General features: G+C 35.1%; 2 protein-coding genes across 3 annotated transcripts in view; both read right to left on the bottom strand.

The window, feature by feature from the left end:
• The window catches only part of LOC109534586 (sorbitol dehydrogenase), a 10,449-nt gene extending 6,053 nt beyond the window's left edge, over nt 1-4,396 (bottom strand). The window contains exons 1-2 of the mRNA XM_019900305.2: nt 4,196-4,396; nt 1,611-1,644 (exon numbers count right to left, since the gene is read on the bottom strand). Of these exons, the coding sequence (XP_019755864.1) occupies nt 1,611-1,644; nt 4,196-4,252 (91 nt within the window). The 5' untranslated portion in view covers nt 4,253-4,396. The remainder of the gene's footprint in view (nt 1-1,610; nt 1,645-4,195) is intronic.
• A 4,324-nt stretch (nt 4,397-8,720) lies between these two features.
• LOC109534585 (dmX-like protein 2) overlaps nt 8,721-25,994 on the bottom strand; it is a 26,004-nt gene continuing 8,730 nt past the window's right edge. For both annotated transcript variants that reach the window (XM_048660498.1, XM_048660499.1), the window contains 24 exons: nt 23,209-24,435; nt 22,936-23,149; nt 21,950-22,681; nt 21,445-21,891; nt 20,837-21,123; nt 20,362-20,784; nt 20,134-20,304; nt 19,852-20,079; nt 19,133-19,378; nt 18,817-19,073; nt 18,623-18,760; nt 18,173-18,450; nt 16,755-17,025; nt 16,446-16,652; nt 16,205-16,389; nt 16,014-16,151; nt 15,844-15,952; nt 15,240-15,491; nt 13,355-13,415; nt 13,022-13,230; nt 12,817-12,886; nt 12,593-12,723; nt 12,296-12,457; nt 8,721-9,810 (listed from right to left, as the gene is read on the bottom strand). In XM_048660498.1, coding sequence (XP_048516455.1) covers nt 9,589-9,810; nt 12,296-12,457; nt 12,593-12,723; nt 12,817-12,886; nt 13,022-13,230; nt 13,355-13,415; nt 15,240-15,491; nt 15,844-15,952; nt 16,014-16,151; nt 16,205-16,389; nt 16,446-16,652; nt 16,755-17,025; nt 18,173-18,450; nt 18,623-18,760; nt 18,817-19,073; nt 19,133-19,378; nt 19,852-20,079; nt 20,134-20,304; nt 20,362-20,784; nt 20,837-21,123; nt 21,445-21,891; nt 21,950-22,681; nt 22,936-23,149; nt 23,209-24,435 — 6,665 coding nt within the window. In that variant the 3' untranslated portion in view covers nt 8,721-9,588. The remainder of the gene's footprint in view (nt 9,811-12,295; nt 12,458-12,592; nt 12,724-12,816; nt 12,887-13,021; nt 13,231-13,354; nt 13,416-15,239; nt 15,492-15,843; nt 15,953-16,013; nt 16,152-16,204; nt 16,390-16,445; nt 16,653-16,754; nt 17,026-18,172; nt 18,451-18,622; nt 18,761-18,816; nt 19,074-19,132; nt 19,379-19,851; nt 20,080-20,133; nt 20,305-20,361; nt 20,785-20,836; nt 21,124-21,444; nt 21,892-21,949; nt 22,682-22,935; nt 23,150-23,208; nt 24,436-25,994) is intronic.

The following is a 25,994-nucleotide window of genomic DNA, read 5'->3' as shown; positions in this document are numbered from 1 at the left end:
TAAAACTGATGATGGTGGAAAACACCGAAACGTTTTTTTAAATTGATAAATGAACAATAAATGACTGAAGAACCCAGGATTTGATTTTAATTTTGGAAGTACTTTTAAACATACTTTTCCTTAAAAAAATTATATTTTCTTGAGATAGTGATGTACTCAATACATTCAGTGATAGTGATTCAACGCCCTCGTAAATGGTAAATAAACTGGCCTACATGGGATGACGTCACTCGTAAGCGCTAGGGCCTGGTTCTTATGACGGTGTTGATAGAGCACGATCGTGTAGGCCAGCTGAAAGACATTAATAATCTGAGGGCCAGGTTGAATAATAATTTTGCGGTAGGATAATTCGTTAGTTTAATCTACCGGTCGACTTTACGTGCACTTGTTTATTATTTTTTAAATCGATACTAACAAGTATCGGTTTAATCGATATTGACTTTGTGGAAATAACAAATTATTTGATTAGATTACATAATTATTTTGTGCAGCAATTCATTGCTTATGCACCACCCGCCGCTGAGTAACAAAAAGCTAATTTAATGAGAAGACTTGTGGTTGATTTCTTCTAGAACAAATAATCACAATAATGAAAATACTCAAATTGTGCTTCTGTAAAATTATTTATAACTTTGGAAAAAGCATAAATTCACGGGTCATTTGCTCCTAACAATTTTAGATAAAGCATTGCAGAAAACTACTTTTTCCAAAGACCGCAAATACTTCCAGACAAAATATTTAAAAAAAAATGTAGCCAAGTTTTCATTGACTTTGCTTTTTAATTGCGGCACGACGACCATGTTTTGCTATACGCACTGTATAAATATGTTGACCTAGTTTTTAATTCTCGTTTTTTGTGCTTGCTACTTATTTACTGTCCAGTAGTAAAAAATAATTAAATTTATTCAATAGGACGAAATCAATCAAAGCATACTTAATTAAAAATTCGTGTAGATATTAACGGTGATAAGCTTTAAACAAATTAATTAAAAAGAAAGCAATGACAGCAAAAGAAGCCAATAAAAAAACTGTAAATGGCCTTAAAAACCCATCGCGTGAATAACTATAGAAGATACTTACAGGACACCCTTGAGATTTGTAATTAAACCATAAAAAATAAAAAGCATCTAGTTAATTTATACAGTTTTAATTATTTGACCTAAAAAAGTGCAAGCAGCTCGAGTTAATAAATGTTTAGTAGGCTTGAAAAGAAATAGAAATTGAAACAATATCTTGTTTTAGATCGGCACGGAATCAAACTGAATGTCTCATCAGCAAGGCAAAATAGATTGTCCTGTTGTCTATATATTGTTTAACTTTGAGTGGTTGGAATAACGTTTGAATTTAAATAATGTAGTGATGTGGCGATTATAATTTATCAAAGCTCTTTACATTTACTGCAAAAAAGTGTGCCGGTCCTTCCGACACCTCCAACAAACATTTGTCTATACAAATCTAAATACAAAAATTCCAATTCGTTGCTTACAAAACGTTTTCAAGTACGTCTATGCTTATCAAGCATTTTAAGTTCATTAGTCTGATGTGTTTCTTGCATACAACCAAGAAATTGATTCAACTGTAATTAGTTACTAATTAATAGGCGAACTTACGATCATCTTTAGGTACTGGTATGGGCCTTTGTTCCTGAAAAACAAATAATTATTTGCAATTGATTTATTCACAAAAAACACATATTTAATGGCGTCAGCTCTCATGAAATAGTTAATTCCCGATAATATAGAATATTCAGTATATATATATATAGGCAAAGATATCGAATAAACTAAACTGCTTAACCAAATAAACTTTACACGACCAAATGTGTTCTAACTTTGAAGCTGGATAATTTTGTTATCACATCAGGGGGCGTTTTTACAAAAATTACATACTTCAGGTAAAGTTTATACATTGTGGAAAAGAAAGCAGTGCAAATTTTCTGAAACTTTTGGTATTCTTCTAGTTGAACCAGAAATCGTTTTTTTTATTCCAACACCAAAGGCATAAAGACAGATTTCAAAGCTCAAAAGGGTTTTTCAATTGTTCGCCAATCTCTTTTACTTACAGGGTGTTCCCAAAAAATCAACTTTATAGTTTTGGGGTGATAACAGTTTTTCTCTTGGACCGATTTTCAAAATATAGAGCTCATATTGAAGCGAAACCATTGCATTTTGGTCTTAAGTCAATTGTGAAATTTTATCTTCAACATGCGCATTAGATTTTGAAAATTGCAAGACCAAATAGTTGATTTTTTTTGAGACACACTGTAAACGAAAAAAATTCCTAAAATTGGCTAAAAATTCCAAAACCATAAGTCTTTGGTGACGAAAGGTGAAAAAATCTAGTTTTAGATGAAAAAATTTGCTATCCTGTAGAAACTTTATCTGAAGAACTCAATTTTTGCAAATACCCGCACTGATAGAAAAAGAATTGATCTAACCAGCCCTTTAATCAGAAATCAAATGGTACGCATCAATCAGAAGTTTTCCAGTTTCAGAGTTATGGAAATCTGGTCGTGAAACGTTCATTTTGTTGGGTGGTTTATATGATTGAAACAAGAAAACTTTCGAAGAACGAAGTTGCATTTTTTCATCTGAACCTTCTAAAAATGTATTTAAATTTTTCGTTTTCCGGCTTTAAAATGTATTTGCAGAGATGAATGAAAAATACCGGCACGGAGTGAAAAACTAGATCTAAAAAGAACATAAAATGTAGTAATTCTAGCAAGTAATCTGCATTAGCTTGCACAGAAACTGAAAATCGCAAAAGTATAAATCGTTTAACAAAATATTTGTATGGAAATTAGTGAACTAAAGGTGAGGAAATCAAATTATGATGTTGACTTTGCGTTCGATTCATTTGAATCGAACAAAGTAGTGAATTACGACTACAATTTACACAGGGAACATTTAATAATGTTGCGATGAATTTCAAATAATTAATTCAATGTGGATTAACTAGAAAATATCATAATGCGATGATTGTTTTGTTGAGTGTTTATGTTAGAGAAGCTCTTGATTTTCGATGGTGAGCTGCCAAAAACATGATTAACAACAATAGGTAGATTAATAGATAACATGAAACTATTACACATAGTGAAGGTAAAAWTAAGTTGAGAAAACAGAATGGAAATTGCGCAGTGTAGTGTAAGCTAACGATTTATAAAAAAAACGTTAATAACGACTTACTATTGGCTAAATGCACAAAAAACTGAAGCGTAAAATTAAATGTTTTCAACTTCATTAAAATATTTCCAAGGTTAATGAACTGTGTTTTGTTTTTGAAAATTGCAAAATTAACTTTTGAGGATGCTTTTAGATTAACACACAAACGAAGAAATTGCTAATTTATGGAGATTTTTATTATTAATTTATTACCTTAATCCAGCATTTTAGACCGTAAAAGTATATAATAATTTTTGCTTATAAAAGTTACTTATGTTGAGTGCTATTTTTTTTAAATAAATTCTGAAGTTTTCGTGTTTGTTAGTTTCTGATCTATTATTTTTATAATTAGTTTATTGCGGTCATCTCAAGACATAACTTTAGAAAATAATAGTAATAAATTTACAATATACTGAAGGGTTCTTTAGAAAATTAGGTACGTTGATTGAATTTCCTAGTAATATGAAAATGTCTAAACATTAATAATGCCTTAACTATGACGGTTATAACAACGATTTTATTTGACAATGGGAAAAAATAATTAAAATGATGGATTTTGCACAATTTTTTCATAAAAAAATAGTCAATATCAACTAAACAACCTTTTATGTGCAATTTTATAACCGTTTTCAAGCCACACTTCGTCTAAAGCCTTTCAAAAGAATAATTGCTTGTGTTTATGGAACATTTCTGTAGCTGAAGCATCAAGTAATTAAACTTGCAAAATAAAAAATGAACGCTTATTAAACTGGTTTAATATGCTAATATAATGTTTATTAAAATATTTGCTTGTAGCGCTGCTAATCCATGTTAATATAAACCTATGCTATGCCATTCTAACCCTTTTTGGGTTTAATATTTTGTTAATCTAGTTAACGTTTAAGTTTTTGAATTTTGAGTGAAAATGTGAGTAATTAGATTGGAAAATTAATTCATTATTTAAATTGGAAGTTGATATGAAAAAATCGTGTTTTTCTCAGTGAAATGATTCCCAGCAAGAAAACTATCCCGAATTAATTCTACTTGGTACTTACCAGTCTGATATCATTAATGCCGTATAAAACAGCTGTTAAATTATCGTTTGATGCCATGGATGCGCCTTCACAAAAACCAAAGTGGTACTGCGACGTGTTTATTATTTGTAAAACAGTGACAGATCGCTGGTACTACTTTAAGTTCCACGGGAATAACTCTGGGATATTTATATTCGAACAGCGTTGTTAAAGTCAACTGTATGGGGGAATTGTTTATCGGATCAATTTGTCGGATTTGTTGAGTTCGTTTTATGGATAGATATGTTTTCAGTGTCGCGTGAAGATAAGAGAAGAAAAATAAATAGGTTTTGCAACATTTTGAATTAATCTATAGACATCACCAAGAAACCGATATTGTTCTCTGATAGACAATAATCAATAAAGCAAGAGGCATAGTACCCCCTTATTGTATACATCCAACTATTATTTGATACCGAATTTGCACCCGACGAATGCACGATTTTTTAAATATTTTTTTGGAACGTTTAAATAACGTTTCAGTTACTTTTTTTCAATGAAACTTTTCTGAGTTCGAAATTTTCAGTTACATAAACATTTGCGATACATCACAACATACAGTGTAGATAACTGAAACGTTTCGGGATGTAAATACATATACGTTTCTGAAACAAAAAATTGTTTCGCATGTATTCTTGTCAATAAATATAAATATTTTAGATTGTTTACTGTGTCGGTTAACTGGTAAATGTTCATTGCATTATTGTCCAGTTTCTTTCTTTTTCCTAGGGAACCTGCATATGCCCATGCATCACATTGCGAGTCCATGATTCTACAAGGCCGTACAGATACAAACGAAAATACAAGCTAGTTGAGTCATATGAAAAGAAACTTTCAGTTTGAATTATTGGGAATTTTGCTTTCGGATAACGTACTAAAGGTAACGAAAAGTCTAAACCAATTTGAAGTTTAGGCCTTTGAACAAGGCAAAGGAATATTTTGCATTTTTTTATAATTGTGCCATGTGATTTGTTTGTGTGTGTATGATGTGGTGAACGTTTGTATCCGCTTCTTCTTCAACCCGAAAAACTGAAAAATACTTCGTATTGTTGTGGCGAGAGCTTTCAAAACTCAAATAAAAATTTTAAACTAGTTCAACTTTTTTATTTTAATTGCTAAAAAACTTCACACGTTTGCATTGAAAAGATCTTACAGTTTTTGTCAGGAGCGACTTTTTGATCAAATTCTCTTCCTCTGAAAGAATGTCGCTAAAATGTTTTTATTGTTTATAATTAGAAAAATAATAAATATGTTAAAAACATTTTTAAATTTAAAGACTAATAAACCACATGTATTATAATCCGAAACCACGACGTATACTTTTGCCACATTTGAACTTTATTGGGAATTTTGCTTTCGGATAACGTACTAAAGGTGACGAAAATTCTAAACCAATTTCAAGTTTAGGCCTTTGAACAAGGCAAAGGAATATTTTGCATTTCTTTATAATTGTGCCATGTGATTTGTTTGTGTGTGTATTGTATGATGTGGTGAACGTTTGTATCCGCTTCTTCTTCAACCCGAAAAAGTGAAAAATACTTCGTATTGTTGTGGCGAGAACTTTCAAAACTAAAATAAAAATTGTAAACTATTTCAACTTTTTAATTTAAATTGCTGAAAAACTTCACACATTGCATTGAAAAGCTCCTGCAGTTTTTGTCAGGAGCGACTTTTTGATCAAATTCTCTTCCTCTGAAAGAATGGCGCTAAAATGTTTCTATTGTTTATAATTATAAAAATAGTAAATATGTTGAAAATATTTTGAAATTTACAGACTAATAAACCACAGGTATTATAATCACATTTGAACTTTCAACATATACGAGTTTAAGAAAGTAGATCGTGCTCAAAGTTGCCTTTATCTTAGACAGAAATAGAAGAACAATAGAAACGCTGAAGGTCAAGTCTATACAATATGCGGCAAAATTAGGTAAACTGAATTGATTAAGTCAGTTTATTATCACCCATCGATGTACTCGTTAACTTCGTGCGAAATTCCAAGTGTGGACAATAGTAATCCGATAATATTATTGATCAACATATACAGCTGTAAATGTATTATATAAAACGTACAAAAAATTTTATCTGCGAAATAAAATAGTGAATAACAGCAAATTGAACGAGCAATCAAACGGTTCAATTTTAATTGAGTACAGTTCCGATGCTTTAGATCAACTTTATTTCCAGAAGAATATATTTTATAACAATAATACAAATCCATAAAAAATATTTGTATTATCACATTTAGAAATGTTTTCCGGGCTTTGAAGGCGTAGTCCATGGGAATTTCTTCCTATTAAAAAATTCCTTTCTGTTTTTTGTATTTGTACTGTATCTGTAATTCGTATTATCGTTGAATGTAATATCAATAATACTGATTTTTAATTGTGAAAATTTCAAGATACTCAAAGTCGAGATGGTAGGTAGATACTATCTTGAGTGCAGCTATGGAAATTAGACGAATTTACGAAGGCAAAAGAGTACCTAATTCTCCGTTCAACTTGTCTCGTTTTTGTTGATTTATAGTTATCAGTGTCCATAATTAAATACTAGTTATAAAAAAACTTGATAGTTTTAAAAACACATTTCTCAAAGCACATAAAATATGGATCCTCTCAAACATTTACAGATACCTACAGTAAACAGTTCATTCTTAATTTGTCTATAAAATAATGAAACTGTTTCGAATTCCTATAAAGAATTTGGTTATTTTCAATTTGCTTGTTGTATGTGTAAAATGAAAAACTAGAGAAAAACATGTTTTTTTATAGGATGACCGGTTAACAGATAAAACGTTGACGTTTCTTGATATACTAATACAGCTTTGCACACCAACCGCTCACAATTCGGAATGTTTTCATTGATATAATATATCTATATATTATATCATGTTTATAGAAGATTTGCAAAATTACGTAAATTGATTGTCACTTGCTGATAACAAAGCATTATAAAAGCAAATTAATGTGGGGGACACAACTAAAAACGTGTCGCAATTTAAAATTCATTGAAAAGTATCTTTTCGTAATTGGGTTCAGTTTCATTGTAACGCTTTTGAGTGTGATAAATTGATTTAAACAAAACTTCTCATTTGCAAGCTTAGTTCAAGCATAAGCAGACCCTATTTTCTTTGAGTATCTACCATTATTAAACCAAAAGGTAATGACTGATATTTTAAAAATTTAGGACGCAAAGTCGAAAGTTTTCATTTTCGTCATCGAAGTTCGAATTTTTTTACAGTAAAGTATTTAATTTATATTTTTATAATAAGAAGAATAAGAATTGGCTTTAATATATTTGATAAATATATTAAAGCATTAACTTAGTGCAGAAAAATTAAATTTTCTCATCTTCGTTCAGCAGGCACATTACCCTATACATCCTTTGACAGATTACGAGATATAACGACCGAATGTGTAAATGGAATTATACATTAATTATCAATTTAACTAATGAAGTGTAGAAAATTTTTGATCACTACAGTCTTATCATTTTAATTTAAACTTATTTTTTTCAAGACGTCATCACATTAAAATTCAGTACATAAACAGAGATAAGTCTGATAAAGTGCAGGTCACGAGATCTCAATTTGCAGTTCACAGATATTCGAACAGACATTTTTTTAAATTGCCTTAAATTGTTGCTAAAGAAAGTATCTACACATTGCTGAAATGAACATAAAAGAACAACAAATTAATTAAAAAATATATAATCATATTTAATAGTAAAAAATATCATGTTTAATACGAACCATCAAGCACATGGCAAATGTCCCAATGGGAATTTCAGATTTGATTCATTTAATGAATTCATTTTTTATAATATGAATTAAATAGCAGTACATACATACATTCGTTAATCTTGAATGTGTATGAGTATGGCCTTAACAGCTTAACAACCTTAATATCAATTAATGAGCGGTTATTTAAGTCGACCCTTCCGTGAATCAACACATTCAGTTTTTTTCAATTAATGGTCTCAACGCATGTGGTCGTACGAGTAGTAGACGATAATGCATCAACTACAAATAGCAATTCAGGGTCAAAGTGCTTAAGCGATGAAACAACCAAAATCAAACAAACTAACAAAGACGTAATTTGAGCCAGTTAAAGACAGAACACGTGTTGCGTACTAATCTGGACATTGCAATATAATTAATATATGTATGGTGATATGAAAGACTAGTTTTGCATGCCTAACAAATCCATTACCACGAATTGCGCAGATAGGCCCGTGTATTCATGTAATAAGCTGATATTTACATGTAAAACCAACGATGAAAACAAGTTTTTTGCGATCTAAATGAGAGTTGAAGTAGATCTACTAATCTCTGGTCATACAGTGTAATAACGATTAATAACGTTATTGCATTGTGGCAATTGCAAAAGGCTCATTGCGTTATCTTAAGTAATCTTTTCGCTCTCAAATTGCACTGTGATTTATTCATTCATAGTGTAGGTTTACTCACGCCGATGGTGCGATCGCCTTCCAAACAAACGCAGCATCATCAACATGTAATATATTTATTTAGATATGAGGTTTTACAATACATCGATATTACAAACTGCAACAATAAAAGAGAGAAAAAGAAATGCATAGAACAATCAAAATGAGTAGCGGCGGAAATAAAATGAAAACAAGCGGTTTATGACTAGAGCTTAATCTGCGAGTACGTCGAAATACGAATATCAACAAGAGCAACTCTCTAATGGAAAAAAATTGCAGTAATTTCAAGCTTAAAACACTAAAATAATTGAGACGCAATTGTGAATATAATAATAATGATTAATAGCATATATGCTACCTATAGGTACCTACTTTAAAATAAATCACAAATAGTTAATTTTTATGAAATAATACATTGAATCACTAATCCTCTACTACCATAAACATGCATGTATCTTGTTTCAGTTATAGCAAAAATATGAAACAAGTAACAATAATTTCTTGAAGTCGGAAAGTGCATCCTCAGATTTAGAATATATTTTTAATTTCCGCAAGGATATATTTAAATAGGTATCGATTAATATTAAAATCTTATCTAGGTCCTTTTACAACTAACACAGTACAGATAATACAGTAAATGCAATAGCATAAATTTTAACCAACGATTAGTGAAATAGCTTTGGCGTTCTTTTTGCGTAAATGTTAATACATAATTTAGATATCAGTTAGATCGCAATGGCATTAAGATCGAAACACATGCACTAATTTAACAAAAGTGAAAAGTAGTTTAATCTGCCGTATACTAAGTGATACAAATTTCCTGGCAATATGCAACTATTCCATTTCTTTTTCAAACGATTTAACTTCCTTTAGCTCGTTTATAAAATAGAAATTTCCTATTTGCACGTTATAACATCACAATACTTAGCTTACGCGGTCTCAGTAGTGTGCTTTTTATGATGGTTCAGCAATGTTTCTCTATCAGGTAATTGTCTAACTTTCATGCTGCCATCGACGCCGCAGGAAAACAGTCTTCCATGCGAGTCTATTTGCAGTTGGGTGACACCTTGACCGATGTTTTTGAAAAATCCTCCTCTAGCATGCTCTGTTTGCAAGGTCAGTAGAACATTTGGTACGGCAACTCCCCAAATCTGAAATTAAACAAGCAATTGTTAAAATGTGTTCACTTCTGCTTCTGAATTGCAAATCTTCCTATCGATATGCACTATTTTTAGCATTGAAATCGTTGCAAACCGTTTGTTTGACCGTTATTGATATAATATTATAATGTAACTTTCCACGACTAATAGTCACAAATTGTGGCGTGTTGTCAACAAAATTTTGATAGAACCCAAAAAAACTATCTTGGTATTTTCAACAAACAGGTTCTTATCAGAACCAGCCATGACAATTTCTAGCCTAAACATCGAAGGTATCACGAACAACAAACAAGACATAATCTCCGCTACACACAAATGGGACGTGCTGTGTCTCCAAGAAAAGCACAGAGATCAAAATAATGGCTCAATATTGACGGAATGCGCCCTGTTGTCGAAACACATAAAAAGTATGGCAGCACCATTTTTATAAGAAATAACATGACCCTCACACCAACAGGAAAAAAGTGACCATATACTGAATGGGTGGAAATCAACAACCTCTCCCTCCTCCATGATCCAAAGCTACAGTACTCGTTTAGTAGCAAAATCGGGAAACGAGAGTATAACCCCGATAACTGATTTGTAAGTCAAACAATCCAAGACTCTTGCATAAAAAACGTATATGGAGCAATACCAAAAACACAAAATAGACCTATTGCCGTGCAAGTACACTCAGTTAACAAAACAGCGGAGCTACCCTTTCGTAAACGATTCAATTTTACAAAAGCAAACTAGATGCCGAAAACCTAGTTTCAACATCACAAAATTTCTTAACCTGCAGAGGGTATCAAAGCAAGAGCACCTGCAGAGGGTCTCAAAAAAATAGATGAAAACCCTGGAACGATTAGACATGTCCCACAGTAGCAAAATGGCTTGGAACCTACTGAAAAAACTTATTGGAGATCTGAAGCAAAGTAAAGCTCCCTCAAACGTGACTCCCGACCAGGTAGCCCACCTGGTAGCCCACCTGGTAATACCCACCTAAATACATTAGCCGGACGCCAACAGCCGAGAAAAAGCACCCTGATGCGCCATTTACTATCAAAGATATAAAGGACCTTAATAAACGACTAAACTCTGAAAAATTGTAATCTAGCCGGTGTGCAAATCGCGACTTGTGCCGTCTCGATGAGTCAAATTTGAAAAGTCGCATTAGGTGCCGTTTCGATGTATAAAACTTAACAACTCGCGTTTGCTGCAGTTACGATGTCTCACCTTGTCAAAACGCGTTTTGTGTTGTTACGATTTCTCAAACTTGACAAGCTTTGCTTTGTACCACAGAACACCTCTGAAGAATCTCGATGTCAAATTTTACAATTTATTTTCAAACAATTTCCTCTTCAGTTAACAACTTTTTCCTTAATTGTACGTTGTAGTATAAGTCTTTACGAGTAAAATAGACCCTCAGAGAACTCAGTCCGAGGTTGCAAAAAAAACTAATTTAGAATCTGGCAAGAGCCTAACAAATAGGCAGGAACAAAAAGTTATGAATATTTTAGCTAAAATTTATACCACTTAATGTACAAAAATCTTCAAAAAAAGTTATAGTACGATTTGTTTAAAGCAAAATTAAATTAATTATAGAAAATTTAAAAAAACGCAAAAATCGGCGGTTTTTTGAGCAAACAAATGAACGGATTTTAATTTAGTTCGTCTCATTTTGTAGGTATTTTTAATACTTAAGACAAAATACGAAATGTTTTTTAAAAGCATCAACGGTTTAAAAGTTGATTGATTCATTCGGTTTTTAGCACTTTATTTGATTGTTTAAACAGTGTTCCACAGCCGGAAATCGCGCGCAAACGATTCTGCCAATATTCTTACATCCTTCCGAACAACTTTTTTATTAATTTTTTACATTCATTTATTTAATGTCTGGAAAAAATCTAATCCGACTGGACTATTTTCGAAAAAAATGTGAGGGCAAAGTCAACAGCAAAGTGAAAATTCGATGATAAATAAATTATTTTGGACGTAATAATTGGGGTTTTCTACTAAGTACTTGGGTACTAAGATTATGGGTGCAAGAAAACGACCAAGCAATGCGACATGAGGCGTGGATTTGCTTTCAATTTTCCGGGACATAACAGCCTCTACTTAGCAGGAGATTCTAGATAATATCTACCTATTTTTTAATTGTTTGTGTTCTTTCACTTAGAAGGAAAGACAACAAACCAAATGTTACGCAAAAACCTTTTTGCGCATTCACCAATCTGTCCAATATGCCCGACGTCCACAACAACCATTTCGAGAGCGAATTTCCCTAATTACCCAAACCATACGTGAAAACACGCAATGTGTTATACAGCGATTTTCGATCTTGTTTTGGGGTTTAATTTGATAAATTCAAATGTTTTAAGTAGCTGTCCTTTAGGTATTTTCTAAATTTTTAGATGTGATTGACAACGGTTTCCTTTGCGCAATTGAATTAGTAACATTGCCGGGCAATTAAATCAAAATACAAAGAAAAACATACCTTGATGTCTCCGTCTGCTGAACCAGTCGCAAAATAATCCTCATGCGGATCAATTGCGATGCACTTAACTGCGCTCTCGTGAGCGTTGAATTTGTGTCGAATTAACTTCGATCGAACATCAATAAGACAAGCGTCGCCTTTCTTTCCAGCCGAAATGAGCACCTGCAAATTATAATGTCCCTATTAGAACCAAAAAGTTTTCTTTTTTTAGACTCAAATATTGATAAACTTGAAGTGAAAACGGAATTAATAATAGCGCTTATACTGGTAAATAGAGATGTAGCTTTTCAAGCATACCTGATGTTGAGGTGCAAAAACCAAACAGCTCGCACCTTGATCGTGACAAACAAACGGATGCACCAAAGCTTTATTATGAGGCATTATCGAGTCCCATATGCAAACATTCTTGTTCTCTGAACTGTGGCCAGCTAAAAATAAAATTTTGAAACACTTAGTTTAGGTACAAGCTGCAATAATATATAATGTAATTAATGTATTTAACATTACATCGGGTTACAAACCTGTGGCCAATAAACTGCAAGACCCCAGAAAGACGAAATCGCTAATTCCCTTGTTGTGGCAATTATGTGTCTGAAATAGGAAACGACATTAGATTAGATAACATATTAATTCGAATTATCAAATAGATGAAATCCTAGGCATCCTTTTGCCACGATTTTGCAATATTTTTTCACGTAAAATGATTAAATCAAGAAAAGCACTTACAAAGAACGGCCAAGTGGCATTAGAACTTAAACCGACTTGAAATAAGCTGAGATTTCCATCAGAATCCGCAACTCCAAATTTGTTGCCGTGTTGTGAGAATCTGAGCCTGGTTACTTTGGCGTAGGTTCCTGCAGGTCGAGGAGTAGCTACGGGTTGCTGATGACCCCATTCCCATAACTGAACCGAGCCGTCAGTACCTCCGGTTAAATCTATAAATAAATAAATACAAACCAATTCAATTACATTAATAGTTACTAAATAATGTTTAAACAATATAGCAATTGCTTTTAAATAAAAAAATACAAGCTATATCTTGGGCACTAGTAAACTTACAAAGGGGTAACAAAGGATGGGAAGTGATTCTCCGTACTCCATCCGTTTTGTGCTTCAAAACCTAAACAAAAGAAAAATATTAGCAAATAGATTAAAAATAAAATAAAATAATAAAAGAATGCTAACAATAAATACACGGCTACTTATTCCAAGAGTGTGTGAATTTTACTGTGCAATACAGATGATAATGACAATAGTTACAGTGAAGAGACAATGAGGGCCTAGTAACGAAAACACAGTTGTTTGGCAATAGATAGTGAATGCATCAAAAAATAAATATCGAACAAACTGACGTTGAACAGCTTCATGCAAATGTGAAGAATGGTTCTAGTGCAACACAGGTTTCTATTTAATGGTATTCAAACACTAATATTCTAATAGCTCAAAACGTTAAATTTCATGGTATGATATAAAATTTTTGAGAGAATATTGTATTTGTAATTGTTCCAAATAGTATGCAGCTAACTGTACTCGATTGACCCAAGCTAGGCTAACACTAATAATTTACACTTCACATACATGCCACCATCAAAAACACCTTAGATTAACATTTCATGTAAAAATAATTTTCAAAGTGTAACAAAACAAAATTCTATGTTGAAAGCGGCTAAATTTGTTTGTCGATCCGATCAAAAAACCATACCTGTACCCATCACTTTTAACTCTTGTTATATGCCTCATATTTACTAGGCACCAATTGACTTTGATATTATCAGAACTTGAAAAATCATTTAATGCCACATTTGTGTACAAGGTATATTCAATAAGTCGTTTTGTTAAATTTTCAAATAAACTTTGAAACATTCAGATGAGCAAAATGTTCCAAAGAAAAAATGCAAGTTTAAATATGAGTGCAGGTATTCGTTCGGAAGCAAGCGAGCTTCTGATAACTGTTACATTTATATGCAAAATTATCAGTTTTGGTGGTGGCTGCTGCAACAGAACTATGAAGGAAACAAACTAAAAACTCTACTTATTAAACAGCGAAAAATAATTTATCAGGTTTTGGTAACACAGACCGGTCGAAGCATGTGCGCCGACCGACGCAAGACGAGATGAACAAAATTGGCATCATGACAGCCCGGGAAGCTTAATCCCTTCATCTAGGCAAGCACGTAAACCAATTGTTCATATTAGTGAGGAAACATTGACACTTGGAATAAAGTTGCAACCTAAACTAACTACTTTAATAATAAATTTTACGTAAACTACTTTAAAGTTTCAGGAAGCCTTTACAACCCCATACACCAAATTGAACTGCCCGACAGTATGAAAGTAATTCCACACAGAACAAACACACTCGTAGCCAAGTGGCTACATGAAACACATCCTGGGCCCTAGGACACCTATTTCTCCAACAGTTCATTGTATTGAATTTAAAACCCTGAATAAATTTATTGCACATTGAACACAGATAAATTAGATGACAATATTTACAGTAATAACCACTTTACACACACGTTCGGTTCTCAAAAGCGAAACTGTGCATGAACTACAAACTGTTAAAACACACAATTTGACGAAGTCACTCAATGCATAAATAAATAAAATGTGTGCATGTACAATTTAGTTTTAGGCAACGGTGGATAACACCCAGAAGCAAATATGAAAATAAACTACTTGTGTAAAACAACCAAGAACAAATAATTGTCGCTTTTCCTCATCCATCACATTACAATTATAACAAGGAAAATTTCTGCTTCAGGGTTCCGAACAGAAACTAACTTAAATCGCCTTTCATCAATCAAAATCGTTTCCGAAGCGAAGTCATTATTTATATAAAAACTACAAATTGCAAATGAAAAAAATGTGCTTGTTCGGCAAAAAATCCGAAATTCTTGTAATAGCAGTTCGACATAATATATTCAATTAAATTGAAACTTACCACAGTAGCACCTCGACCGCTCTGACTACCTATTCCGGGCTGCGGACTGCTCGGTTGTGTATCTTTGGATTTATCCGCGGCACTTTGAATAATCAAGAACGGCGGCACGGAACTATCAGGGCACATGTTCGAAAGATTCAAAATATCAAGCTCGCATTCATCTTCCAACCAAGACGGGAATTCTAGTAGTAAGGAAATGTCCATTTCCTGTAATTCCCGAGGTGTCGCCACCACAATTAAACCGCCATTCAACTAAAAATAAATATTGCACTTAAAATCATATACTGCAAGTACATAGTTAATGAGTGACTGTATATTTTTATTATAATGTACGAGTCATTAAAGAAAGGTATGCATAATAAATCCTCAATAAAAAAGCACAACGCCCAATAAATAGACATTTGTTGATTGATTGGCTTTGTTTCCTGGAGCAAAACTATCTCATTTGTAATATAAGTAAAGACTGGAAGTACTAAGCGGATAACATATTTCCAGTTGAAAATGGACGTGATTTGATTAGAAAATTGCATTAAAAACCCACACACTAATTTCTAAGCGATCAAAAAATTATGTTAGCATATACATGTACTCATTGCGAACTTACGTGATTTAATGAAAACGCTGAAATCGAATCCTGCTCCTTGTGAATGATCCTCACTGGCTCTAAAGTTGGTTCTGGATGTGGCAAAACCTCCTCCAAAGTAGGGTTGGACCTGGGATTTACAAAATAATGGCTTTAGAACTTGCTCAATTTAATTCTGCTAAGTTTACTACCTTCGTTTGCCCCCAAATACGGCCCGAATAAATATGTCCTGAACCGATTCTTGATGCACTAAATAAGTCCAAAGCAAACGAGCAGGGCTTGCTGAACTTTTAGTAGTGAAAGGCGTGTTGTGGGGCTCCAGCAGTTGCCTGAAATATAATGTATGAATATATAGACAGCTGAAAGCTGTTTTAGTGCCTACCTGTATTTTTGAATAGGAGGACCAGTAACTGTGCTTTCCACAAAACATCCAGGAATATATTCGGGAGGAGCTTGCCTGAGCTCCAATTCGCGTTTCAAATTTTCCTGCCAGTTGTTCAAGCTCCTAAGCGAACTGTGAATCAATGGACTTGCTACTGGTAATTCGGAAGTTTCTAGTCCTGCGATCTATAATGTGGTGTTATTTTTAAGTTGCCTGTACATTAACATTACTTCATCCCTACCGCCAAAAATTCCAACATTCGATTCTGCGCGATCCTCAAAACAGCTAATTTTAACACTAGCCAAGAGTAGGAATTGGGATCTGCGTGTTCATTATTAACGGTTTTAGCGGTGGTGGTTGTTGTTACCGGGCCGTCAAACACATCCTCATCTTCATCTTCCTCCTCATTTTCACTTTCAACTTCATCCACGTAGTAGTTTGATTCCGGCTGCAAAAAATGTTTAATTGCGCTTCTTGCATAAACAGTTGCAACGTAGGAAAAGCCATGTTTTGCCTGCTCAGCAAATACTCATTCTATATTGTAATTCACCTTTTGTAAAAGAAACGCTAGAATGCTCATTTCGGGTGGCACAAACTGTTCTCGATAAGTCGGCCTGTCCTCTTTCATAACGCTAGTCTGTTGACCAAGTAATTTGGTGTTTAGTTTGAATCTTTGTTTATTCAACCAATTTGCTGCTCCACTTGATTCTTCGTTAGGAGTCTGAACACTAGTTTGGGATTGAAGTCCCGGATGATGACTTCCTTGGTTACTCGAAAGACTTGCTGTACGAAGCAACTTTTTTACACCACCTCCAAATAATCTGTAATTGTAAAAATAAAACCGTAGATTTCGATTGTTTTCTGTATTACACAGGGTGTCCCTGAAATGACTGTACAACGCTTAACAACAAATTCCTTAACCGAAAATAAGACGATCTAAGCAAACTTACAACTTACTATATCTAATGTTACTTAAACAAATTATTTCGTACATTTGACAACTGATGAAGTTGAACCGGGGTTAATCGTAAACTATTTTTTGCTTCTGTAAAAGGGCACATTCTCGTATCGCTGAGAAAGATGGCATGTTTCTACTTGATGATTATGAGAAAAAAATGGACCAATGAGGGTAAGAGTTTATAGTAACAAATATCCAAACCGCAGAATCCCCAACCATCAAGCATTCGCGAATCTTTATAATCGCAAAATTCTTAAATGAAACACGTCGTAATGGACGGATCGGAAGAGCCACCGATGCACCCATAAATTAGCCACGAAGATCACCCGATTTAACGTCGTTAGATTTTTTCTGTGGGGTCCTTTAAATCAAAAGTATGTGCTTTGCTCGTCGCTACAGAAGCCGACTTACTGGAATCAATTTTCAATGCTGCAGATTATTTGTAAACAAGCCCGACACGATGCGAATATTAATTAACGGGTTCGGGAAAGCGGTAAACATTTGTTAATATAATTAAATAAATTCAGAATTCATAAATCTTCCATGTTTTTTTTTTCGTTTCTAATAATAAATTTGGAATAAAAATATAAATTGCTGGGCATCGAAAATTATTATTTGAACTGAAACTGTAGGTCTGATAAAAAAATTACAAGCAAAAAAATTTAAAAATAAAATCAGCTAGTAGCGCGTCATTTTGAATATTTCCACGCACTAAAAAAAAGATCACGCTTTCGTCAAAACACGTCAATTTATCTAGTAATTGTTGATTTTAAAAATATTTAATACCCATGTAGGCGTTCAGAAATTATTGGGAAAAAACTATATTTATTTGAGAATTTTTGGCGGCCTGTAGTAACAAAATGAAGCAACAGTAAGTTTGTCTAAATCGTCTTACTTTCGGGTAAAGAATTTGTGGTTAAGCGTGGTACAGTCATTTCAGGGACACCCTGTATTGTGGAAGTGAATTCTCATGAATGAAAGATATATTTTAAATTAAATAATTTCCCTACCGTCCCCAAACATCCGGGTTCAATGTGTGGGCGGTGACGTGGAATAAAATAACGCAATCGCAAGTGACCAATCCGTACAATAACAAAGCCAAATAAGTGGCAATGAATGCTTCACACAACAAAACTGGCAGTCTGGGCGTATCTTCGTCCTTTTCGCGTGCCAGAAGAGATCTTAGACTAGTCACACCGGGCCACTTTGATGGTAAAGTCACTATTTGTAGACTTTCATTCACGGAGATTTTTCGTCTTCGGCCAACAAGATATGTGGAAGTAAGATCCTGCAAAAGAGACATATAGTAGGCGTTTTTATATATACTCTTATCTGAAATGTTTCATAAAAGATAAAATATCAGCAAAGAAAATCTGGAGCAAAATGTAGGGATCCCAAATAAAAATAAGTAAAAAGTAGAATAGATTACAAAGAAGTAAAACGAATTAAACATCGCTAACCTGTGCTTCTGGTATGGAGGCCTTAAAGGTGTCAGAGTCACATAAAGATTGATAAATGCAAGCTGACAGAGCAATTGCTAAGTCCCGTAAAACTAGCATCTGATTTTGATCTGCGTAAGGATTCCGCAGCTCAACCATCTAATTAAAAATATATTATCAGAACATATCTGGACATTCAGTATAAATAAACTTACTGTATGCAACATATCGTGTGTGAGACTCTGCAAATATCGAATAGGATCAGCAATAACAGTTTTGCTACTCGCCACACTGGCTGCCAGCAAAGGCAGGCTAGTGGGGAAAGGCAAAGGACTAAGTAACTGCTGATGCGTTTTTTCTTGTTGCAATTCTTGCAAAAGCAACATTAGCTCCATTCGAACTGAAGCCAGACCGCCAGTAGCGCCGTGCAAGGAACAGTAACTCAGAAGAGTTCGGAGAAGTGTTTCGTTAGCTAAATATTTATTAGTCATTAAGTCACAAGCTTGACAAAATATTTAAAGTTGTACATACCTCTTAGCCAACGCTTTCGTTTGGCCGCTCTTTGCACCTTCACCTCAAAGTCTAGTTTTTCTTGAACGAGAATCTCATGCAATGTGGGTTTCGGATTGATCTCCACCGATTGAGTGTTTTCCAAGTCGGACGAAGGCTCTAAATCCGACGAATCGATTTCGTCTGTTGTAGTGTAATTACACAGTTCTTTCAACGCGTCCACTTCTTTTTCCAACCAAAGGTACAGTTGATAACGAAGTTGGCCACCTGCAAACACCCACATTAACCATAACTTCAATAGAACTAACCAAATACTTGATAGATGGTTCATAAAAGTGCGAAAAAATACAAATAATGATTGGTATAATAGAAAATTTATTACGTTCTCAAAAACGTTTCTTTGACTGGAAACGATTCTGATCTAATAATTTATTTAAATCTTATGTGGATGATTTAGTTATTTTTGGAACTATTAACAAGCGTAGAAAACATGCAGAGCATGTCCACAATCCAAACTGTTCAATTCAAATCTTTTGGGTTCTTAAACTTTTCTCGATTAAGTTTCTGTAGTTAAAAACTAAAGAACAGGGTGAAAATCCAACAACAGGTTTAATTAAAAATATAAAAACAACATTAGGAAAGCACTGAGAAATTATTGGCAACAACTTAACTCCGCAGAAATTAAGGAAAAGCCCCAAAAGGAAAAAAACCTACGAAAAAGTCAAGCAAACATAACTTACCATCAACTTCAAAACCTGTAGCCAAAGTGGACAATTCTTCCATTAGTATTTTCAAGCAAGCGACGAACTTTAGTTGTTGAGCCATAATATCCACTTGATTTTGGGCTTCCTCCTCTCTTTCCTCTTCGACAGTTTGCTCTCTTAGAAGTGTATCTTTCTTGTCTTTGTCGTTTCCGCTGTCTAACTTCAATGCTAAACCACCTCCCGAGTCATCAGACTCACCATCACCTGAAAACAGTTAATGTCACACATATTATTTGCGATTAAGTAATCTAAATTAACCTTCGTCATCACTCCATTTTAGCTCTAAGTCGTTGGTTTCAATTTCTTTGTTCGTGGACCCGCCCCAATCAAAATCAGTTGCGCTTTGATTAATTTCTCTCTTGCTATCCCAGGAAATGATACCAGTCGCGATTTCCTGATGTAAATCTTCAATTTCAGAGGGAGTTGTCACTAAAAGCGTATTTAATTATTAGGACCAATTAAGAATGTTGTTCAAATGATTCTTACGAAGTGTAGCTTTCTGTCTGCATGGCACCACATGTGGCAATTTAGACAAAACCTCTAACGCCAAAGCTGGACATCCAGCTCTAAAGTGTCCGTGTGCAGTAGCAAAATACAGCTGTCTTTCCAAAGGAGTTATAGAATCTTCTAGAATAATCTGCTTTCCATCCTTCCACACTTTTCGCTGGCCGGAAGCAGCCAAATTTTGACGCACTAGGAGTGGATGTGTCCGTAAATATACGTAGAAGTTAAAAACGTTGGGATCCGCTTCTTTGGTTTCCCGGGCTTCATCGTCATGAGCAGGATGCTGAGTGCCTGCATTACCTATTAAAAGAGTGTTTAGAGACGGCTGATACTCTTTCAGAGTCCATAAAGCCATCGATCTCAGAAAAGGATCTGGATGAGCTTTAGAAAGGTCCTGATTTGCACCTGAAAAAAAGCAATCAGAAACAAAATCCAACTCAATCAATTAAGAATTAACCATTTTCATCGCAACCCAAAATTTCTCTGTAGAGCAATCTCTTCAGGCCTGGGCCATCCCCTTCATATAGCCTGGTGATAATGATGGCTACTTGCAAATCTTCAAGCTTATTAATGCAAATTTGGACAGCATCTTTCAGATTCCCAGCGAGCAAAAAGAAAGCAGCCGCATGCTCAAATCGCTGTTTCCCTAGCAAAGCGTACGCATTCTTTAACGCCGCCTTTCTCCATCGGTCTTCCGAAAAGTTGTTTGAGAAGAAATCAGTCATTCTTTGATCACGTTTAGCTCTAAAAAACCAAACGTTTTTAAGTCGTTAAATATACAAAGATTCTTATCTGTAAATGAATCAGAAAACAATTTTAAAGCATATCGCGTTGCTTACGCTTCATAAAAAAACACTAAATTTCAAGATAAACATGGTTACAGTGGGTCCAAAACTTATCACTCCATTGGTTTACTTCAATCAAGGAGATTTTTTCGCATTTCTTTTGGCGTAATAAATCAAACAATGCAGTTTTGACAAAAATAGTAATTTTCATAATTCAAAAAGCAGACTTTACATACTTAGTGCCCTTTCCCATTGAACGTTAGAGCTGCCATAAACTTACCTGTATAAACCCCATAATAAATTCTTCTTGTTCATAGCCAAATAATAAAGAGCGGCATCCATAGGATCCTCATTAGACTGATATGCTGCTTTTGCTAAAACTTGCACGCACTGCCTTAGAAGATTTAAATTTCTGATCCACCAGCCCACGCCTAACTCGCGAAGCTGAGTCCAAGTGGGTTCACTCTTTGCATAGCTGGGAATAAGGTTCAGTAGTTCTTCCTGACTTTCCGAATGAAAAGCCCAGGCAAGATTGTTGTTTCCCACTCCGTTCTTCTGGAATTGAGACCTCTGAGCAAGAGGTAAACACCTGAGTAGATAACTGTAGTGTTTCATCGAAAGTAGAAATCGCAAACCGCAATCGTCGAGATTGTCGGTCATCACTTCCTCATTTTGATTGATTAGATTTTCCTTTACCATTGCTGATTTAGCTGCATCGATGGCAAATCTGAAATGTAATATCCATGGTTATTAGCTCTTTAGGGAGTACGTATGGGGAAATTTACCTTTCAGCTAAATCTGTGTCACAAGTAGCTACAGTATCAGCTAATGCCAGTAAATGCATCTGGTCCAAACTGGACAAACCGGGCAAATGAATGTGGGTTAATAATCTGGACAGAATCCGACCCTGCTTTGGTGTAAAGTGTGTAAGACCGACATTTCTTTCAGATAGTCGTCTTTCTCTTCGGCAACTTTCCTCGTCATCGTCGTCGTCCAAATTCAAAGACTCTTCAATCATGCTGTTATCAAACAGTTCGTTGTAGTCCTTCTTTTCCTCCTGGATTAAAGGTAACTCTTTATCTGCCGCGAGCAGAGTCCATAAAGGTAAAGGTGGTATGTTGCTAATTTCATCATAATCCAACGTAATATCGCTAATGCTAGCTCGATGTTCCGGACTGCCTGCAGGGTAACTAACTGACAAAGTCCTAGACCTTGCCCAGCCTTGGATATCTTCAGATGGCTCTTGGTTGCCTCCAATGCACTTGACCAAATGGGCCAAAATGGCTTTCACCCAACGGATTCTGCCGGAATTCAAGAGCTCCATCAGTTGTTTCGGGTGATATTGAGGCAATACTGGACAAGCTATTCGCGAGGCTTCAAACAGACCATAATCGGGCATGTAATCAAGATTCTGGTCTTTGTTTCTTTTTCGATCGAGAATCTGAAGGTTAACAGAACTGATTCGACCCAATGTGGGAATCGCAGCTAGTTTACGTTGATTTTCCTGCGTTAAGGTCCTGGAAATAAAGAATCTTTAATAAAATGTTACATTTTATAATAACTTCAGTGGAGCAAAGGATGTTCAACATGGATTTATATTATTTTTATGTATTTGATTTTGTTGCAAATATTTCTACGTTGCCGAGTTTCACACAGCTTTATTTGAGAAATTGGTTAAAGTTCAATTAACGTGCCCGCACGTCAGGTTTTTTATGTCCTCCCCGTCATTCACCTCGATCCACACTAGCAGAAAATAACAAGAACATCTTACCTGAAATCCATTTCCCTGTTATTGTCAGTTTCTGTGACGCCGTTTTGTTTTTGGCTAAGTTGCTGCGGCTTCCATTGCGTGTAAACGTGCATTTCCGAATCCATACCAACGACTAAAATGCCGTCTCTAACCCAGCTGATCTGCATGGGAAGCGCTGGTAAGCCATCAGCAGTATGTAATTCAATCTTTCTTAAAGTCATCCATTTAAAATCATCTACAAACAGCAAAAATAATTACTTCAAAAAATTCGATAAATTGTAAAAGAGCACTCACCCACAAACATAGGCTGTGCCAAAGAACTGGCTTTGCGGAGAATGGGCCTGAAGCTGTTCATTGATTCTTTCATAGCCTTAACGTTGGCTTGAGCTAAATCTGTAGACAATGGTGTGTATAGCAATATTTTGCTTCCACATGCGACTGTTAAAATATGCGAACCATCTTCATTGGACACCCAATCTAGTTGGACGATGTGCTTCTGTGTTATTGGGCAAATATTGCCCATTTCTGAGATGGATTTTCTGAGTGATTGCAGTGTAGTAAAACTGGGCACCGCTAGGAGGGTTGGTTTAATCGACTCAGTCGAGAGCATATTATTTTGCCTGTCGTCTGATAAAGTGTGAAACACTTCGTTGATTCGCTGCTTCTTTTTAAGCGTTCTAGAATCGTACAAGTAGCTCAAATCCAGATGTCTGTTTATATCAATTCTGGGCAAGTGTATGTTTTTCAGGTGAATTACATCTTCCAAAATCCATTCGGTTCCTCCTGTAGACTCACATTCGTAAATGGCAACACACAAATTGATATACCTAGAATCCTGATCGCTTTTGTTGGGTCTTGTGAAACTTTTGCCGTACTTGTAAGCGCAAGCTAATCGTCCAGAGTACGCAACACTGATATTCAGTACCTGCCCTTCGATTTCAATAGCAGATTCCTTAATCATGTTCCATTCCGCCCAAACTTTGTTAGAATTTACCAAAACGCCGTCTTCTTCCAACATGAGATTAGACATTTCACTCACTTGATGAATGAGTGTAGAAACCGCCCAAAATCGAATCACACCGTCACTGCAAGCCGTAGCAAAACAGTACGGGGCCAAACAAGCGGGATAAATCGACGCTGAGCTTAAATGGCCAGCGGCAGCAGTCGCATGTACGATTTCCACGGCATCTGGTAAAGGCAAAATTTGCTTAATCTCCCTTTTAACAGTGAGCGTAATATGAGGAGTGACTTTAGATTGCTTCAGATGTAGCGATTCAACACTGTTTCTTCTCGACAAGTCATTTTCATCTTGAATCAAAACGCAATCGGGCACATACATCTGGCTGGCTGTCATTGATAGATCTGCATCGGTAGAAGCGATTGTTAATTTCCATGTGTGGATGATAGTATGCTGATCAGTGCAGTCTAGGAGGACAATGAAGAAAGGTTCTTCAAAAACTGACGACTGTTGCAGGTCAACCATTGCGTCCTGGTTTGCGGCTTTAGCGGAACTTCTTTGTCCTGAAATAAATACATATGATTAAATGCAACAAGCAGTGAAAGTAAGAAGCGAAAGCAAGTAAAACATACATAATGTAACATACAGGGTTACACATTCGAGGTAGTAGGATTGGAAGCTCGTAAACCGTAAGGAATACGAAGTCGGATAAAAATGAAGAGTTCTTGTGACCGAAAATTCTAAGTGAAAAGAATTTTTTCGCGGCTTCAGCCGACAAAAAATTTTTGGAATAAGAACAGCGGGACTTGAACCTGCGACCTTCATGAATCCGCCATGATGCTCTACCAACTAAGTTACGAAGCAGACAAGATTTACACCAGCCATCGAACAGTAAATCATTAAAGCCGCGAGAAGAAGTCGGTTAAATTAGAAAAAGAGTTGCTCATTTTGATGCTTAACAAAATGGAGTTTTAAAACTGGTAAAATTCCCACTATTTCCAGAAATATTCGAAGAAATCCGATTTGTTCAGCTAACAAATTATTTTTTGAGCTAATCAGAAAAAAATAATTTGTAATGTAATAAAAGAACCAACTTCTTTATTTTTTAATTCGGACCTGTATGATTGACATCGGTTTATGAATTGCGAACCGAATTTTATGTGTTAATAGAGGCCATAGAAGTCGCGTCGAAACCTTCGTACCGATAAGGCGTGTATACAGTGAACCGAAAGCAAAACGATTTTTTCTGTTAATGTGAATGTTAGTCTGTAAAAGAATTTCGAGAATTCGTCAACATTTCGTCGTCGATTTAACTTAAACTACAGGGTTACAGCAAAATAAGGATGAATCCTGGGAGTTCGCAGGAGTCCGAATCGGACTATGCCTCCCAGGACGGCACTTTCATTAAACCGACCTCGAAAAAGCGCGGTCGAAAACCAAAATCCAAGCCGTCTCAACCAACCCCTACAACACCAACTCAAGAAACCAAGAGAATAGCACTAGAGGAGCGTACACCTACCACATCAACAACAAAACCACCAACACCAAAACTTCTACACAATCACCACCGTCCAACTTTTACGCACACATTTGTGGCGCATTCAACACCTACAACAACGCGGATTCAACTTGCAGTCCGTTGGGAAGAGCTCAACCATAATAACAAAGACATCATAATCAAACAAGACAACAACTTTTTAATCAAAACCAACCATGACAACAAAGCCACAGAGACACTTCAATGCCTAAAACAAGACAACCTAATAACAGCATTTAACCTGCAAAAAACCGACTATCAAACGACAGCACAACCAAATCGAGCAAACCACCACATCACAGCCTCCTACTCAGTAGTTGCTACTGGGGTAGACCTCGATATTACCGACGACATGTTTTTTAATCACTTAACAAACTTGGTCTACAGATCAGATTTTGCAAAAGGATTATTTCTCGGCAGAAGATAGTCCAACACTATTGATGAGACTAATAACAGGAGATCTCACTAGCTACGAGAAATTGATGAACGACCGCTCAGTGCACTTCCTTGGACGTGTATTTAGAATCATCGAAAGCAAGCCTCCAGCACCCATTCCTGCTCCATGCAGTAAATGCAATTCTTTCG

This window comes from Dendroctonus ponderosae, unplaced genomic scaffold (assembly GCF_020466585.1).
Source record: "Dendroctonus ponderosae isolate FM_Combo_2020 unplaced genomic scaffold, Dpon_F_20191213v2 Dpon_F_20191213_1, whole genome shotgun sequence".
In the NCBI taxonomy this organism is placed as follows: Eukaryota; Metazoa; Arthropoda; class Insecta; order Coleoptera; family Curculionidae; genus Dendroctonus; species Dendroctonus ponderosae.
The sequence above is the reverse complement of the archived record's forward strand: the minus strand, read 5'-3'. Positions and strand labels throughout refer to the sequence as shown.